The 17,203-nt window shown below is 43.0% G+C and overlaps 2 protein-coding genes and 1 pseudogene across 2 annotated transcripts; 2 read left to right on the plus strand and 1 right to left on the minus strand.

Annotated features, from left to right (window-relative positions):
* Window positions 1-9,749, plus strand: part of LOC104446187 — a 33,855-nt pseudogene extending 24,106 nt beyond the window's left edge.
* Window positions 9,750-10,867: 1,118 nt separating this feature from the next.
* LOC104444167 (probable aquaporin NIP5-1) lies at window positions 10,868-12,446 on the minus strand. The gene is made up of 4 exons (XM_010057795.3): window positions 12,160-12,446; window positions 11,590-12,009; window positions 11,415-11,476; window positions 10,868-11,337 (listed from the first exon to the last, which is right to left on the minus strand). The coding sequence occupies exons 1-4, from the start codon at window positions 12,319-12,321 to the stop codon at window positions 11,139-11,141; spliced, it is 843 nt and encodes a 280-aa protein (XP_010056097.2). The 5' UTR covers window positions 12,322-12,446; the 3' UTR covers window positions 10,868-11,138.
* A 1,155-nt stretch (window positions 12,447-13,601) lies between these two features.
* Window positions 13,602-14,998, plus strand: LOC104444169 (protein HIGH ARSENIC CONTENT 1, mitochondrial). Its single transcript, XM_010057796.3, has 5 exons — window positions 13,602-13,737; window positions 13,838-13,915; window positions 14,049-14,193; window positions 14,310-14,363; window positions 14,590-14,998. The coding sequence occupies exons 1-5, from the start codon at window positions 13,721-13,723 to the stop codon at window positions 14,701-14,703; spliced, it is 408 nt and encodes a 135-aa protein (XP_010056098.2). The 5' UTR covers window positions 13,602-13,720; the 3' UTR covers window positions 14,704-14,998.
* The last annotated feature ends 2,205 nt before the right edge of the window (window positions 14,999-17,203 follow it).

Below are 17,203 nucleotides of genomic sequence, written 5' to 3' on the forward strand. Positions count from 1 at the left end.
AGTATCAATTTTTGATCCGATAAGTCTTAGGAATTCTAAAAAGATGCTCAATCAGTGGAATCAAGCCTGCGGTACTTGTTTCAATCCGTATAAGGAATTCTGTGACTTGCATATGTGGTTTGGCCTTTCTTTATCAATGAAGCCTTGAGACTGGACCATGTAAACTTTTTCAATCAAATTAGAGTGCCAGACACTTAGAGTGCCAAAATTTGGCATAGAGGGACACTTAAGTGCCAAAATCGGAGCAAAATGAATCACTTATGGTGCGTTTGTTTGCGTTTCTGTTTAAAAATTGTTCCAGGGAACAGAAATAGAAAAAAGTGTTTCTGTTCCGAGGAACAATTTTTGAACAAAACAACGCATTTAGTAAACTTGTTCCAAGAATAAAAATTAAACAGAAACATGTTTGGTAAATTTGGATAATTTTTTATTTCTTTTATTTTTCTATTTTTTTCTTATTTTTCCTTTTTTTCTTTTTTTCTTTTTCATTTTTTTCTTCTTTTAGCCGGTCGCCGGCCAAGGCCTTGGTCGGCGACAGCCCGGCGAGGCCGAGCTCGCCTAGCGGTGGCGAGGCGCGGCCTCGCCGGCCACCGCGGGCGACGCCGACTCGCCCCAGATCCGGCGAGGCCGAGGCTCGCCGGCCGCCAGGCAAGCTCGGCCTCGCCGGATCCGGGCGAGATCGAGCTCGCCCGAGCCGGCGCGAGGTCGGCCTCGCCTTGATCCGGCGAGGCCGAGCTCGCCCGCGGCGGGCGAGGCGCGGCCTCGCCGAGCCACCGCCGGGCGAGGCCGAGGCTCGCCGGCTGGCCGGGCAAGGTCGGCCTCACCGGATCTAGGCGAGATCGAGGTCGCCCGGGCCGGCGCGAGGTCGGCTCGCCATGGCTGGGCGAGCTCGAGCTCGCCCAGATCCGGCGAGGCCGACCTCGCCGTGGCCGCGAGCCTCGCCGAGCCACCGCAGTCGGCGTCGCGGGCGGTGGCTCGGCGAGGCCGAGGCTCGAGGCTACGGCGAGCCTCGGCCTCGCCGGGGCCAGCGAGCCTCGCCGTGGCGGGCGAGGCCGCCGGCCGTCGTCGGCCGGTCGCCGGCCATGGCCGAGGCCGGCGACCGGCCAAAAGAAAAAGAACAAGAAAATAAGAGAAAAACAAAAAACAAAATAAGTGTTTCTCAAAAGTGTTTCAAAACAAGAAACACAAAATTTGTGTTTCTTGTTTCTGTTTCTTTTTGTTCCAGGGAACAAAAAAACAGAAAAAGTGTTTAAAAACACAAACAAACGGGGCCTTAAATGCCAATCCGACCAAAATGCTGAGGTGGTGATTTTCCGGCGAGGTAAGTGCATAATGATGTCGTTTTGCATGCTGACGTAGCTAGAAAATGCACAAATGACGTCATTTTGTCTTTGACGTGGTAAATAATTAATATAAAATTTAATTAAATTAAATTTATTTAAAACATTTAAAAATTAATTAAATTAAATTATAAAATAAATAAATAAATAGTTTTTTTTAGGGGGAGGAGGAGGGACGCGGCCTAAGGGCGAGCCCTCGCCACCGCCGCCGCCACCTCCTCACTTTGTCGCCGGGAAGGGTCGGTGATGGTGGGGGAGCATCAATTGGGGTTGCCGGCCTTAGCCGGGGGCCGACGACCCCAGCCAACCGGCGACGAGGGCCCGCAAGCCCTCGCCGGATTTGGGAGAGGGCTGCTACCCTCACCCTAGATTTGGGCAAGGGCTCGTGGGCCCTTGTCGCCTCCCCGCCGTCGCTGGCCCTTCCTGGCGACAGCGGTGAGGCAACTGCAGTAAGGGCTTAGCCCTCAACTACATCCCTCCTCCCTCCTCCCCCCCTTTTTTAATTTTTTATTTATTTTATAATTTAATTAAATTAATTTTTATATTAAAATTCAAATCCATGCCAAAATGGTCTCGTTTTTTAGTTTCTTTACTAAGTCAACTTTCCGACGAGCCACATAGATGAGAAAAATAATTTTAAAAAAATTGCCACATAGGATTTTCGGCGGGATTCGCCGGAGATGGCACTTAAGTGTTACTTTCCTAACTTTTGGCACTTAAATGTCTCTTCATGCCAAGTTTTGGCACTTGGTGTATACTTTTCCCATCAAATTATTATTTAGAAATGCATTGCTAACATCCAACTGTGGAGTTTCCAATTCTTTATCACAACCAATGAAATAACTGTAAGGACGGTGCTTACTTTCCCAACAAGACTAAATGTTTTCGTTTAGTCAATATTCCCCTATTGATTGTAGCCCTTGGCCATTAAATGCGCTTTGTACTAGTCCATAAAGCCATTTGGATGTGTCTTGACTCGATAAACCCATTTGGAGCCCAGGACTTGGTGGAACCAAAACCCATGTTCCATTACGCAACAAAACATTAAGTTCTTCAAGCATTGCATCCCTCCATTTTTCATGTTTATTAACTTGGTGAATAATCGTGGCTCTTTTGTAGAACTTATTTCAGTCAAGTGCACATTTGGCAATGAATATTTAGTGTTGGGTTTTGGGTTTTGATGCAGCCGCATTAAATGGGTTCTTGGTTTTTAATAAATTAGTTGCAGAGGTATCACAATAGCCTGCTGTGGGGAGACGTTTGAAAGAGCCTCATTAGAACCTGTACCAACATTAGAAAGACTAGAAACCAAAGTTTTAAATTTTTAAGCAGCATTAGTATTTAATAATGTCGATGATGATTTTTCAAAGGTGGGTGAGAAGGTGTTAGAGGGTGGGGTAGAAGGCAAGATATTACCATTAACATCATGGTTTGCATGGGACAATATACCAGCTATGGAGATCATCAACAAGCATGTGATGATGAGGCTATTTCAAAGGAGTGTGAACCAAGTATGGCATATGGAAACATATTTTTAATAAAATTAGCATGTCCTGCAATATATATGCGTCCACTTTTGTAATCTAAACAATGGTAACCAACATACCATGGACTATATCCTAAGCATGCACATTGAGTAGAACGTAGTGAAAACTTATGCAAATTATATGGCCTTAATAAAGAGAAAACAGTACAACCAAATATTTTTTAAAACTTGTAATCCGATTGTTGATGGAAAAGTGTTTGAAAAGTGAGATATTATTTAAAAATGGTATGGGCATTTTGTTAATAAGGTATATTGTGGTTTCAAAAACATAAGGTCAATACTTAAACGAAAAAGATGCATGGACCAATCATGTAAGGCCAGTATCAACAATATGGCAAATTTTCATTCAGCTGCTCCATGCAGCTCGTGAGTGTGTGGACATGCTACTTGATGCATAATTCTATCTTCTGGAAAAAATTTATTGAAGGTTCTATATTCCCCACCCTAATCAGATTGTACGGTTTTGATGGATTTTTCAAATGGTTTCTTAACCATGGTCATGAATTTTTTGAAAATGGAAAGGACCATAGACCGACTTTGAATAGTATAGTACCAAGCATTTTTGGAAAAATCATCAACAAATATAACAAAATACTTATAACCGAAAACAGAATCAATTGGAGTAGGTCCCCATACATAAGTAAAAATTAAATTGAGAGGTGCTTTACTAATGCTATGACGGGGGGTAGGGGTGCTTTATGAGATTTGCCTAACAAATAGGAAGCACATTTATTAAAATCAAATATAGAACATGACAAATTATTTGAATGAATTAAAGAGCGAACTTTGCTTTTTTGGGGATGACCCATTCGAGCGTACCAAGTGGTGACAGTGGCGGAAGTATCAAGTAAGATAGTGTTGGCGGATGGAGATCTAGTATAAAGACTTGGCAACCAATATAGTCCATCCTTAAGCGATCCTTCGAGTAGTGATGTTTTGGTCTACAAATCCTTCACAACTAAGTGAAATGGATGAAACTCCAAGAAGCAATTTTTATCATGTGTAAAATTGTGTACAGAAAGCAAATTTCATGTAATGGTAGGGACATGAAAGATGTATGAGAAAGTAAAAGATTTGTTAACAAGGTTTTTAAGAGTGGAAGAACCGACATTATCAATGTTTAAACTTGCTCCATTGCCTACATGAAGAGATTCATTACTATTATGTGGTGCAAAAATCTGTAGATTGGCAATGTCAGGCATTACATGGTGAGTTACAGTATTCAGAAACCAGTCTTGCTGCAATAGAGTAGGAAAAATCCTAGCCATATTGACAGTAGGTTGAGATGCACTGTTGTTAGACTGCAAAAACCTTAATCTTGCAGCAGTGTGGTTATTTTTCTGACAAATTTGGCATCAGTCTTTCCTTTTTTGGATCGATTGCCTAGGTTTCCATGATTGCGTTGGTTGCCTTGCCAATAGTGTTGAAGGTTTTGGGTGGTAGATAGTTGAAAATTGGAAATCTATTGTGACTAAGTGATAGGGATGGATGATGGAGGGATGTAAGTGATAACATTTGCCTCTATAGACACCGTGCCAGACTTCATTCAAAGCTTATGATGAGGAGCAATCGATGGAGTTCAAGAAAAATTATCGGATCAGGTTCTGTAGCCAAAGCAACAATAATGTCAAAAAAAGTCATAACCAAGATTACAGAAGACGGTAGCATTTAGTCCTTCATTCCTTAAAGGGCGATTAGCAGCAGATAATTGATTTGAAATGCACTTTACCTTGCGGAGATAAGTTGAGACAAATTTATCACATTTGGATGTATTCTAGAGTTACATATGAAGTTGAAGAATGCTTGTATGCGATACAGTTCCAAAGGCAGTTTGTAGAGCCTTCCAAACATCAGTGGCCGCGATAGTTAATCCAACTACATAGGTTAGAACATCAAGTGAAGAGAAGATATCATCTAGCTAAGAACAAGTCGGTCTTTCCAAATCAATCGATCATATGTAGGGTTTGGTGCAACAATAATTTGGAGTGGGACAAATAATGGTGCCGTCAAGGTATTGCATTAAGGATTGGCTGCGAAGCAATGAAAACAGCTGGATTTACCACAATAGAAAGTTATCACCAAAAAGTTTGAGGCTAAGGTGGTATTGCACAACTAGAGTAGAGGTGGGAGATGACATTGTGAATAGAAGAAGTTGAAAAATAGAAGAAAAAGAAGGAATAGCGAAAGTGTTTTCAAGGATCTTATTAGTGCTCTAATACCATGTAAAAATAGACTCTAAATTTGAGCATGAGTTTCACTTATCCTTTAACTTTAGGATAGCATTTGTATTTATAGAGTTTATCTACTAGCTGTTACAATAATTACATGGACTAATTCAATTTTTTTTTAATTTTGAATTAGTCAGTTACAATAATAATTACGGTAATAATTACATGAGATAAGAATACACTAATTCAAATTGAATTAGTCCGTTACAATAATAACTATAATAATGACACAACAATAATTAAATGATAAAAGTATTAACAAATTCAAAATATTTTAAATTTGAATGAGTCATGCGTTGCCATCCTTAACAGCAAAGAAAGAGAGGTACTTAGGGCGACATGAGTAAGGAACGAAAGAATAAGCAAGCCCATGACACCCGCGTTTAGTTTACAGTTACTTGAGCATGAATAATTGAACTCAAGATCAAGTGCTCTAAAGCTTGTCTTGGCTGCCAAGGACTTGAAAACCTCACTCATCATTTGAAAAGGGAAAAGAAAAGACGAAAGGGAAATACCCTCTTGCTTAGGACATGACTGGGTTCTGGGGACATCATCAATAGACCATATCTGAAAATTCCTCCAATGTTTGGCCTCCTATTGGAAAATCTGTAACTTAAGAAGTGAGACTTCGGCATGATCCGATGTAAAAGAATACAACTTATGAGACGAAATTCCTTTTCTAAAAGTTTGGCACATCCTGCTAATGTTACATCGCAATTCACGCCCCAAGAGATGCGGCAAGAAGAGTTACTCATCAACCGCCCAGATCGCCCTATTTGAAAGAGACTCAAAGGCGTCCCAGCTGTCCCATTTCGAGCTTCGCTGATATGAAACAGTATGTCTCTTGGATAATTTGAAGAAGAGAGAGAACGTTTAAACCCAGGTTTCGGCGCTCCCCGCCTTTCATTTGACTTCGAATTATTTCGAAGTATTAACGAGTGACCAGTGTTATAAGATTAAAACCAGTCTCTAGTGTTTTTTGGTCGGTAAACCAGTCTCTTGTTCAAGTTGATGAAGTAATCATTCAAAAAAAAAAAGGCCACCAACATTGTTTTGACATCTTATTGACACCTAAATTTCGTCATTTTACTTAAAACTTAATTACATACAAAATTAGAAATTAGTCGTAAAAATAAAAATAATAATAATAATAATTTTAAAAAAATGCCTTAGGGGTCGGGTCGGGTCGGGCCGGATCCGGCTTTGGGCCCGGCCCGCCCATTTCCTTTTCTCTTTCCCTCGAGTTGGGCCCGGCCCAGCCCTTTTTCCCCTTCAGCCCAGCCCGCGCACGAGCTGGTCGTCTCCCTACTGCCGCCCTTCGCGCGCGCCTGCTAAAAAGGAAGAAAAGCAGCAACAGCAAGGGGGAGCAGGGGGAACAGCCGAATCAGGGGACGATCGGCTGGAGTTGGTGGTCGCGGATCAGGCCGGCAAGGGCAGCTGGCACGACAGGAGGCCGGGCGCCCGCGGAGAGAAGAAATGGAGCGGAGGAGGACCCTCGAGGGGGGGCAGAACGCAGAAAACAGGAGAAGAATCGAGAGAGAGACCGAGGATGAAGAGCTAGCAGGAGGAGAGATCGGGAAGTAGAGAGAGTTTAGAGGGCCGAGAACAAGAGAGCCTTATCTAGCGACTCAGCCACACTCTACCACACTACGCCGACCACATCCACAGCCCCAGCCTCGCTCTGGCTCTCGCGAGGTTCCGAGCGCCGCTGCTCCCTTTGGCGCCTTCGGCGGACGCGGCAGCAACGGCGGCGGCACCACGTTCTTGAGGACATTCTCGCCAGCACACTTCGAGCACGGGGACTGGACTGTCGGGGGGAGCTGCCCAAAGACGCGGCCGTTCGGGAGCGAGGAGAAGAAGCTGGAAGGCTACGACCAGGAGTTCTTCGTGGCGCAGGAGGAGTTCCTGGAGCTAGAGATCGGGGAAGCAGGGAGCGACAGATCCAAGCGACTGAGAGACAGAGAGAGTGGGAGCCTCAGCCAACGCCTCAGCCACGCGGGGACCCATTCGACAACCTTCCCAGCGACGTCCTCAAGCTGAACAAGAAAGCTCGGCTCTCCTCGCGTTTGTTTCGCGCTTGCTGGGCCGGGGCTCGTGGACGTTCGGCTCACACGTGCTCCGGCTCTCGTCGCTTTTATATTTTGTTTCCATAGCCATTGTATGTCGTGCGCCGAGGCCCCCGGTGCACATTTTTGCTTTGTGTTCTTATTTTGGCAATACTCGAAATCGCTAGCCATCTAGTGGTCAGCGGCGACCGGTGTCGGTCGGACCGAACGACCGACGCCCGGACAGTGGCTCTGGTGCCTCAATGGCCGGTGAGGGGCTCGTCGTAGCGGTGGCGCTGGTTCAGGCAAGAGAGCTGCGGGTGAATGTTCGGTGAGGAGAGGGGAGTCGTCGAGGAAGAAGGAAGAAGACCAAAGGGGAGGAAGAATAATAGAAAAAACAAAAAAAAAAAGAAAAAGCAAAAGAATAATGCAGAAAAAGTGAAAAATGGAGAAATAGCAAACAAGAATGGCTTCGGGGCTGTGGAGAATGCGCGAGGAAGGAGAAGTAGAGAAAAAGTAAAAGCAGAAGAAAAGAAAAAGAAATAAAAAGAGTTGATGAAAGGAAATGAAAAGACAGAAAGAAAGAAAGAACAGTGGATTGAAACCTTCGGCGAAGAAGTCGTATAACAGAAGATGGAGCAGCAGAAAAGACAAAATCAAAAAATAAGAAAGGAAAAAATATATATATTTTTAAAAACTAAACTGAAGAAAAAAAAAAGAATCTTTTTTTATCCGACGTGGGTCGGACCTGGGCTCGTATCGGATCAGCGGGCCGGATTGGGTTTACCCGGTCCGAACCCATTTTCCTGAATATAATAATATTAAATATTAAAAATATATTAAAATTTCAAAAAAATTTCGAAAAAAATTCAACAACTTTCAGAGAACATTAAAAAAATTCAAAAAAATTCAGAAAATATTAAAAATTCGAGTTTTTTTAATTTAAAAAATTTAAAAATCAAAAAAATTTGAAAAATGTCACGAAATTCAAATTTTCTTTTGAAAAGTTTTGCAAAATATTTTATGACCTTTTTTTCTCAAAAAAAGAAAAAGAAAAATGGAAGTTTCTTAACTCTAGAGTTGTGCTAAAAAATTAACTAAGCCTTTAGGGTTTTACCTTAGGGTTTCAACCGTCCTTAGGGACAATTGTCTTTGAGTGCACAATGTTGACATGTGGCGTTTGGCTTCTCTTTAGTCATTAGCATTTGTCTTCTCTATAGTATTAATTCTTTGCTTTCCCGTGCATTTGTCAAGCAGGGTATGAGTTTGAGAGAGCCCGCGCCTAATCATAGGCCTTAGATCCGTCTTTTAGGCAATACCCCTAAACCTATTCCCTCCTCCAAAAGATAAGTCGCGACACATCCGAGTCAATCACATGCTTGAACAGGAATGCTGATGCCGAACTTCATTTTTAAATGCCAGTTTGCCTTGATCATCATTTTCGAACTTCATGGATTGGAATTTCTAGAATCATCTTCTTCTCATCATGAAACAGCTTGAGATCTCACAAAGCAGGATCTGTGCTTTCAAATCGTGAACTCGTGGCGATAGTCTCATTCATGGAAAACATCAAAAAGCGAGATGATTTACATAAACACGTTCTCATCAGAATTAATGTCGATCGCATTGCTTTAATCCCAAGTCTTGGCTCTCGCTCTTTTTCATTTTTGGGTCATTTCAGGTCCGAAGATATCGCCACTGTTGACGTATACACCGCCAAAGGCCTCCTAATCATCGGCCAACGCTACTTAGATGTGACGTCAGAAGTTAACAGACGGATTTTTTTTTTTTTTTTGGTAAAGAAGTTAACAGACGGTTTGATCCTTCATGTATCGGCATCTTTTTCAAATCGGGTTGGGATGAGAAATGTGAAATCTCAGTACAAATTGAGGGTTCGAGTGCAATGACACAGGACAGACGGAGGAGTTCAAATTGAACCACAATGAGAATGCAGTGAATATGCCTAACATGTTCTTCACCAGATGGAAGAGTATAAAATCCTGAATTTCTGACCCAAGTAGCTGCTGTCTGCAACAAAGGAGATCCCTTGGTCGTGGCATGTAGCTCTCAACCCCCGGTTCAGTGAACTCGTTGTTTGGTAATGTAACATCAGAAGTTAACAAAAAGAAAGACAAACTTCAGGTGGATTCATCGGTTAATATATTGCCGTATGTGTAGGGTTGCAACAGCGGGGGCAGATCACTCCGTGCCCGCATCAACCTTCTCGATGCAGTAAGTTCGACTATCCAAATGAATGTCGTTTGCTTCATCACAACATTAGGGGCACGACAGCGAGGAAAAGCAATATCAAATTGTAAAGCTTTCGCTAGTTGGGAGCTTTTCAGTCTGATTCCTGCAGAATGCGACTATTCACCGGCAACGCGCTCTGATTAATCGAACTAGATTAGTAAACATTAGCAAAAGTAAAGACTTTTATGTTTGTTTGTGTGTGCGTGTGGAATTTTGGTGGATTCAGGGGTATAAGAATTTGCAGAACATGGAAGGAGGATGCTCTGCTTGGGTTGGCAAAGGATTTGCAGGGGACAAACGAGAAGAGGAACTCAGAACAGCCTGCAAATTCCGGCCGTAAGAGGGGTTGGTAATTTGGGTTCGCGTGTCAATGCCGTATCTGTATGTCAATTCTCGAGTCAGTCTAAAACATATTGATTTCGATTCTACTTGTTGAATAATCGAATTACTATAAAAACATGGCAATTCGCATCAATAGATAAAGTTAGGCATGTCATATCATTTTTTGTTTTTCTTTGTGATTCATGTTTTATCCCATATCGCATAGAATAGGTTGTGTCAAACACATGTCATGAGATCGCATCCATATGCATTGCTTGTCAAAACAAAACAAAAAAAATATCTGTCCCCCTAATGTCTTGGCTTCATATGAATAATCTTATTGTCAAAAGCTCCCCTTTTATCACTATTCTTTATATTTCACTATTCTTGTAACTGGTGATATCGTGCATCATACACTTACACAATGCATATACTAATTAGGTTGCTTATTACTCCCCCCCTTTGATTTTTTAATCCTTTTGAAGTGGAACGAAAGATCATCCGACTTTGACATAACCAATGATCATTCCAAGAGCTGAGGCCCCAAGCAACAGTATGAAAATGAAAGATGACCTGCCAAGAAAAGGACCCTACCTGTTAAACTCCACCCCTTTCTAAGTTCCATTCAGAGCAGAACTACGGACGTTAGCTGCCTTCAAATTTTTTAAGAGATGAAAGTTGTGTTACGCCTAGGCGCCTCACAGCAATCCTCGAACGAAAATGAGCGGAGTCATTAGGCCCTGCTGGTGGCTGCTAGAGGTGACTATTGAGTGGCCCCGGTCCCGGCTCGTGCCTTCAGGTTGGACCTAAATTTTTTGTTCACTTTCGCCTATAATAAAATTCTTGGACACAAATCTCCAGAGTGGGTCGGCCTTGGGTAGAGTCCAGAACTTTCTCACCGGATTTCTAAGTCTTTGTGGCTTTTTACCCGCGATCCGCCAACCCCATGGTTAGGTGTACGGCTCCGACCTTCACCGGCTTTCAAGCGAGATTGAGCTGCTGCTATTTCTCTCTCTCCCCCCTAATTTCTCCCTTTCTGTTATTTTAACGTTTCTCTGTCATAATCTAATGATGCTTAACGACGAAGGCCTCAACGAGACGAGAAAGATAAAGAAATACATTGAACGAAAAATAATTAGAGGACCAGATTGCACGAAAATTCATACTTCGAGGACTAAAATGTAATCTAACTAAATTATACATCCAAAGGGAACTAACATGATCATGAACAGTGGCATTCTCTGGGATACTTTTTGGAAACTCAAGGCACGTACACTCCCTTTGTCAGTCCCCCAAAAAACCACACTAACCGCTACAAAACTACCACAGGTGGATCCTAGTAAATTGCTGTTTATTTCGGGTGGAGCAGTCGGGTCTTGCTTCGGAGTCGTCGAGGACCCGACCACCCTTAGCATCTGAAGGTTATCCTCCTCCGACGCGGCGGCTCAGCCTCGTAACCTCTAAGCTTCAGGACCGTGTAAGTTGCAGCGCCAGCTATTGCTCCAAGAGGAGGAGCCACCATGTACATCCACAATCCTTTGTAATTTCCTGCTGCCACAGCCGGGCCGAGAGTCCTCACGGGGTTCATGGAAGCCCCGGTCGACATCCTATCATCACGGCATTACATACTCAGATTTCTCTATGTTTTTTCCAAAAGGTAAGAATAAGTAAATACAATTCTTACCCTGCCACAAGAATGTCAAGCAGCACCGTTGCTCCAATTGCAATACCTGCTAAATCTCCTACCTGTCATCATGTAAAATGCAGCCAGAATATGGTTGGGGAGCTTTCCATGATTAAAGGAATGAAACGAGCACAGATAGAGGAAGGACGAATATATGACACGGGCGACGCCGTACCGCACGAGCGTCGGTTGCCACAGCGACGATCACAAACATGAGAAGGAAAGTGGCGAGAAATTCGAGAGCAAATGCCTGCCTGACATTCACCAAAGGCACCGTGACCCCGCCGTTCGCGAAGGGATGGAAAACCCCCTTGAGGACGTAGGAAGCGCACATCGAGCCCCCGACCTGTGCGGCAACGTAGCCAGGCACTTGGATCCATGGAAAGTGCCGGGTCACTGCGAAGGCAATCGTCACCGACGGGTTCAGGTGGGCTCCCGATATGTGACCGATCGAGAAAACTATGACCGTCACAGCAACTCCAGCACACACCGCGTTCCCGATCAATGTCTCTACTCCATCGTACTTTTGGTTCACGATTGGGCCGGCGACCGCGCAAAGCACCAGGAAGAAGGTTCCGACAAACTCGGCTCCAACCTACATCATTCATGTAAATCTAATTAACAATTTCTATCCTACCTTTCTTCTTTCTGTTATGGAATGTGAGGATAGTTTAGTTTCCATACTAGACCTAGACGAAGCTTCACCCTAACTTATTCCGCCGCCAAGAATTTTATCAGATTTTACCTTCCGCAACAGATCATACTTATCCGGCTTGAGTTGCTGAACACCCTCGGTCACATCATCGATCGGAACGCACTTGCATCTTATCACGGGCATGTCCTCTGGTAACGTCAAGTCCACTTCCAACGTTCCCAGAGCAAGCTCCTGGGCCCCTGATCCTGACATTTTTCTCAGTTTGACGACTCACCGGAGATTAGTGGAAATCGGAAAGAAGGTCGAACTTTGATTCCTAGGACGCAGAATAGATCAGCGAGAAGAAGAGATCGATGGGGGTGCTTATAACGGCGAGAGTTCAGACGGAAAGCATTTTCTATAGAAAGTCAAACGTCATTACACATCTCCATCATCATCATCATCATCATCTTCTTCTTCTTCTTCTTCTTCTCCGTTAATTAAGCTCATGACTTTCTCATAATGCAACAGCACTCATGCTTACTCCTTTAATATTTTAAAGAAAAATAGCTACCGTTTCCCCCCGGTGTCAACGCTTGTCCTGAGTTTTAGGTGGTGTAACTCTACATGGCAGCTTGTTAAGCCTGTTCTCCCGTCCCTTGTCAAAAGAAGCTGTTCTTTTCCAGGTTAGCGGATCTCTAAAGGAAAAATTATACAAACAGTTCCTAAACTTTGACTTAATCCACGATACGATTCTTGAACTTTTAATTTATTCAATATTATCTTTAAACTTTTGGTAACTTTTCAATTTAATCTATAAATTAAATGAAAATATTCAATATTGTCCCTGGTCTCTAATTAATGAAAGGACTACATTGAATATTTTTATACAATTCATGAATTAGAACATATACCAGAAATCCAAGGCTACATTGACTGAACTAAAAGTTAAGGATCACATTGAACATTAGGTTAAAGTTTAGAAACTATGTTGCACATTGAGCTAAAGTTTAAGAATTATTTATGTCATTATTCCATTTCTAAAACAGCCGATAAGTGTCCAAATATAAAATTGTCAATAGAAAAAGTCGTCAACGTCTACTTGACTTAGTTGCCGAATTTTATTCGATTTTTTTTAGTTACCCACTACTTATATTGAACAAAAAGAAAACTTCTCTCGCGTTGACATTATGATTCATTCACACCCCATCTTGCTTAATCCTTCAAAGGAGGGAAAGCATTTGAAGCCCACGGTTTTGTCCCTCCCCAACATTCATTTTACTTTATTTATTTTCCAAGTATTAAATTTGATCAATTATCACATAATTAAAAGAATAGTCTCTGGTTCGAGCTGATGCAGTACTCATTCATAGAAAAGTCGTGGATCTCGTTTCGACATCCAAATTAATCGCTTACTTGAGCTGTAATGCTGATGCCGACGTCGTTGCTAAATGCGATATCTCAAAGTCCAAAGGGAAGAACAAATCCAGTTTGCTTTGATCGCCATTTTTAAATCTTTCTTAGCTGAAGAGTTTGCTCTTTGCACGCCATATAGTTGCTAAGTCCACGTATCAAAATTTCAGGAATCATTTTCTTCTCCTTGAAGCAGCTCGAGATATCACAGAGCGGGATCCGAGCTTCCATATCTTGATCTCTCGGCGATCATCGAACCATGGAAACCATCAAAAAGTAGGATTTTTTTCGCATGAACGAGTTCCATCAGAAGCTGATGTTGATCGCATAGCTTTCATCCTGAGTCTTGACTCTCTCTTACTTTTCCTTTTGGCAGGTCTGAAGATGTCGCTAACGTCGATGTATACACTGCCAAAGGCCTCCTAACCGTCAGCCACCGGTACTTAGATGTGAGGTCAGAAGTTCAACAGATTGTAGTTTTTATCTTCTTGTTTCGGCTGTGTAATTTGAATCGAGCTGGGGAGAGGGATCTGAAATCTCGATACAACTGGAGTGTTTGAGGGGCGATGTTCTTTTCATTGACACAGGACGGAGGAGGAGTTCAAGAAGAGCCACGTTGAGAATGCAGTGAACGTGCCTTACATGTTCTCCACCCCAGATGGAAGAGTTAAAAATCCTGATTTTCTCACTCAAGTGGCTGCAGTCTGCAACAAAGAAGATCACCTGGTCGTGGTATATAGCTCACCACCCCCGATCGATTGAACTCAGTTTTCAGTAATGTAACATCTAGAATTCAGACAGAAAAACAATGAGCCGGAACTCATCGGTTTATATTGCTGCATGTGCAGGGTTGCAACAGCGGGGGCAGATCGCTCCGTGCCTGCGTCGACCTTCTCAATGCGGTTAGTTCGACTCTCCCAATGGATTCCCGTTTGCTTTATCACAGCATTAGGGCCGCGAAAGAGGGGATAAGTAACATCAGATTATAAAGCTTTCGTTAGTTAGGAGCATTTTCAGTCCGATTCCCATGGAATGCGACATTTTTCACCACCGGCGTGCTCTGATTAAGTAAATTAGATTAGCAAGTATTAGCAAAATAAAGTCATTTGCGGAATTTGGTGGATTCAGGGGTATAAGAATGTGAACAACATGGAAGGAGGATACTCTGCTTGGGTTGACAAAGGATTTGCAGGGGATAAACCAGCAGAGGAGCTCAAAACTGCTTGCAAATTCCGCCCTTAGAAAGGAACATCATCGTCTCAGGAAGGCCAGCAATTGGTGTTTGCGTGTCATAATCATGTTTGTAATCCGTGCTCCTTGGAGTCAGCCTAAAAGCACATCGATCCTTGTTCTACTTGCTAAATAGTTGGGTTATGATACAAATGTGTTAATTCATGTCAAAACATGAAATCAGGCATGTCGTGTCGTGTCGTGTTTTCGTTTTTCTTTCTTGTAACTTGTGTTTTTCGCTCTCTGTCTCGATGTGATGTGAATAAGCTTATCACTAATACATTGTGCAAACATATTGCACTGCTCAGGTTCTTATGTGAGGAGACCTTCCACGCTTACCCAATAGCGTAAGGGTTCCACGTGAATCCGCATGAGTAACGTTTGAGATTTATGGAGCCTGCGCGATTCCGGTTCGTGTAATAATATTTCCCTGTCGAGACCAAAAAAGGTCGTCCCTACCGGGTCAGAATGTGCGGTGTGGGTGAGGAAACTTGTAAAATCCCGGATGCATGAAGAAGGTGTAACAGCCTGAATTTTCAAATTTCGTTTTTGATTAAATAAATCGGACATTTGGGCCTTTCATCGACGCGTCGATAATTCTATTCTTTGAGCTGATCACAGATAACTAGACTATCTGAAAAAGCAATTAAGGAATCTAAATGCAATGGAGTTGAGAATATAATCAGGAATAGACTACTTGACCGTGTTGATTTGCTAGGCTCATTACGGCATCGACAAAAATCGATCAAAGACTGGAGATATATCGATTCGATGGATATATGTGATTAGTGCGTGGGTGATTCCACCTAATTGCAAAATTCTCATCGATCAACACTACATCGATTTTTCTGTCATTTTCTGTACCCGGTGTCCGTATTTGAAATATCGAGATTTTCATGACAACCAAAAGTCGCCAATGTGTCAAAAATGTACGTTGTGACTCGAGATAAATCGATTACGGGTCAACTGTACCAAAATTCCTAAAACTTACCCGGTAGATTAAGTCACGCTAAAATCGCGCTGAATTGAAATTAACCGTGAATTTGAACCCGATTTCAGAAATTGAAAGTAATGTTATGTCACGATATATTTTAATAACGTCGACTCATTCTTCAAAGATTTATTAAGAAATTCCGGGATTTTTACAAAAATTCAATTCGGACGTTATGGAAAACGAACGAAAATTTAGATCGGCCGAATTGAAGAGATTTTCAACTTGCAAACTAAGCTATATGGCGAATGGGACTTGTAGAAATTACGTGGGCTTTTTCTACATCAAAAGTGGACGTCGAATTTGGGAAATTGTTGAAGAAATTGAAGACAAAAAAAAAAAATTGTGAAATTCGGAATTGGAAAAGGGCAGCAATTTTGGACTTCAAAATTTGGATTATTGATGGATTTTATGCAAAGAAAGTAATAAGAGATATTGAGATAATTTTGAGGGATATTTGGGGGACCAAGCATTTAATTTCTTGGTTATACTCTATTGACTTTAGCCATTTTCCCAAAACTTCCGTCGCGCGCCCATCCACCGACTCCTCTTGCTCACGTTTCCACTTTGCTTTTCGTTTTCCCTTCAAATTCCGTCGAAGCAGCACCCTCACAAAAGGACCGAACCTCTCTCTCTTTGCTTCTGGTTTGCTTTCCTTCATTTCCTTTTGTTTTTCTTCTTCGAGATTGCTCCCTGCATCGCGGCTTCATTCAGCCAACAAACAGCCGCCCCTCTCCCCTATTAATTGTTCCCTTGGTCAACAACATCCATAGAAGCTCCTTTTGTTGACCCTTGCGCCTGCCATCTTCGTTTCTTCGTGCGTCCAGCGGAGTCCACCGAAGCAGCCATCCCCTTCGGCCTTCACGCCCCTGCAGCACACGTGTTTCTCCCCTGCCAGCGGCTACCGAAGCCCACCTCCATCATCCCTCGTGTCTTCATCCGGCAGCAACGTCGTCCACCTGCCATCCCCAAGCAGCCGTCGAAGCCGCTTCTCCCCTCTGCCCGTGCCAATCCCACATCGAGGAGCCCTTCCTCTGTCTTTTACTTTGTTGGGCCGTGCGGCTCAACGTGAAGCCCAGAAGCTCCGTGATTTTCAATCGAGCAGCCCACGAATCCAGCAATTTCGGCCCAATTGAAATCCACAAACCCAGCTCGGCGGTCCAGCCCATAATCCAGCAGCCCATCTTGAAGTCAGATCAAGCCCAGCCCAGTTTTGAAGCCACTTCAGCCCAGCGAATTTCGGCCAGCTTTCAGCCCAACTTCAGGCCCAGCCCAAGTTAAAAACAAATCTTAGATTGAGCTGAGATTTGTTGGGCCCGTTTTAGGCCCGGTCCAAGCCCATCGACGTCGCCGAAAATTCGGATTTCGGCCGCCGTCACACCGTCGTCGCGGTGAACCAGTTTCCGCAATTGACTGGTGAGTTTATGCACTAAACTCTTCTTAGTAGGCTAATGACGTTTAAGGGGTGTCAAATTTATTTAAGTGCAATTAGTTTAATTATTAAGTTAGTTAGTTAAATTA

This window comes from Eucalyptus grandis, chromosome 5 (genome assembly GCF_016545825.1).
Source record: "Eucalyptus grandis isolate ANBG69807.140 chromosome 5, ASM1654582v1, whole genome shotgun sequence".
In the NCBI taxonomy this organism is placed as follows: domain Eukaryota; kingdom Viridiplantae; phylum Streptophyta; class Magnoliopsida; order Myrtales; family Myrtaceae; genus Eucalyptus; species Eucalyptus grandis.

Bases quoted from the DNA above. Each gene is read 5' to 3' on its own strand.
- LOC104444167 (XM_010057795.3), bottom strand. From the start codon at position 12,321: ATGTCAGGATCAGGGGCCCAGGAGCTTGCTCTGGGAACGTTGGAAGTG. The intron at 12,010-12,159 runs GTAAAATCTGAT...TGAATGATGTAG, and splicing joins AGTATGATCTGTTGCGGAAG to GTTGGAGCCGAGTTTGTCGG. The intron at 11,338-11,414 runs GTAAGAATTGTA...CCGTGATGATAG, and splicing joins CTTGACATTCTTGTGGCAGG to GATGTCGACCGGGGCTTCCA.
- LOC104444169 (XM_010057796.3), top strand. The intron at 13,916-14,048 runs GTCAGAAGTTCA...TCATTGACACAG, and splicing joins CACCGGTACTTAGATGTGAG to GACGGAGGAGGAGTTCAAGA. The intron at 14,364-14,589 runs GTTAGTTCGACT...TGGTGGATTCAG, and splicing joins GCGTCGACCTTCTCAATGCG to GGGTATAAGAATGTGAACAA.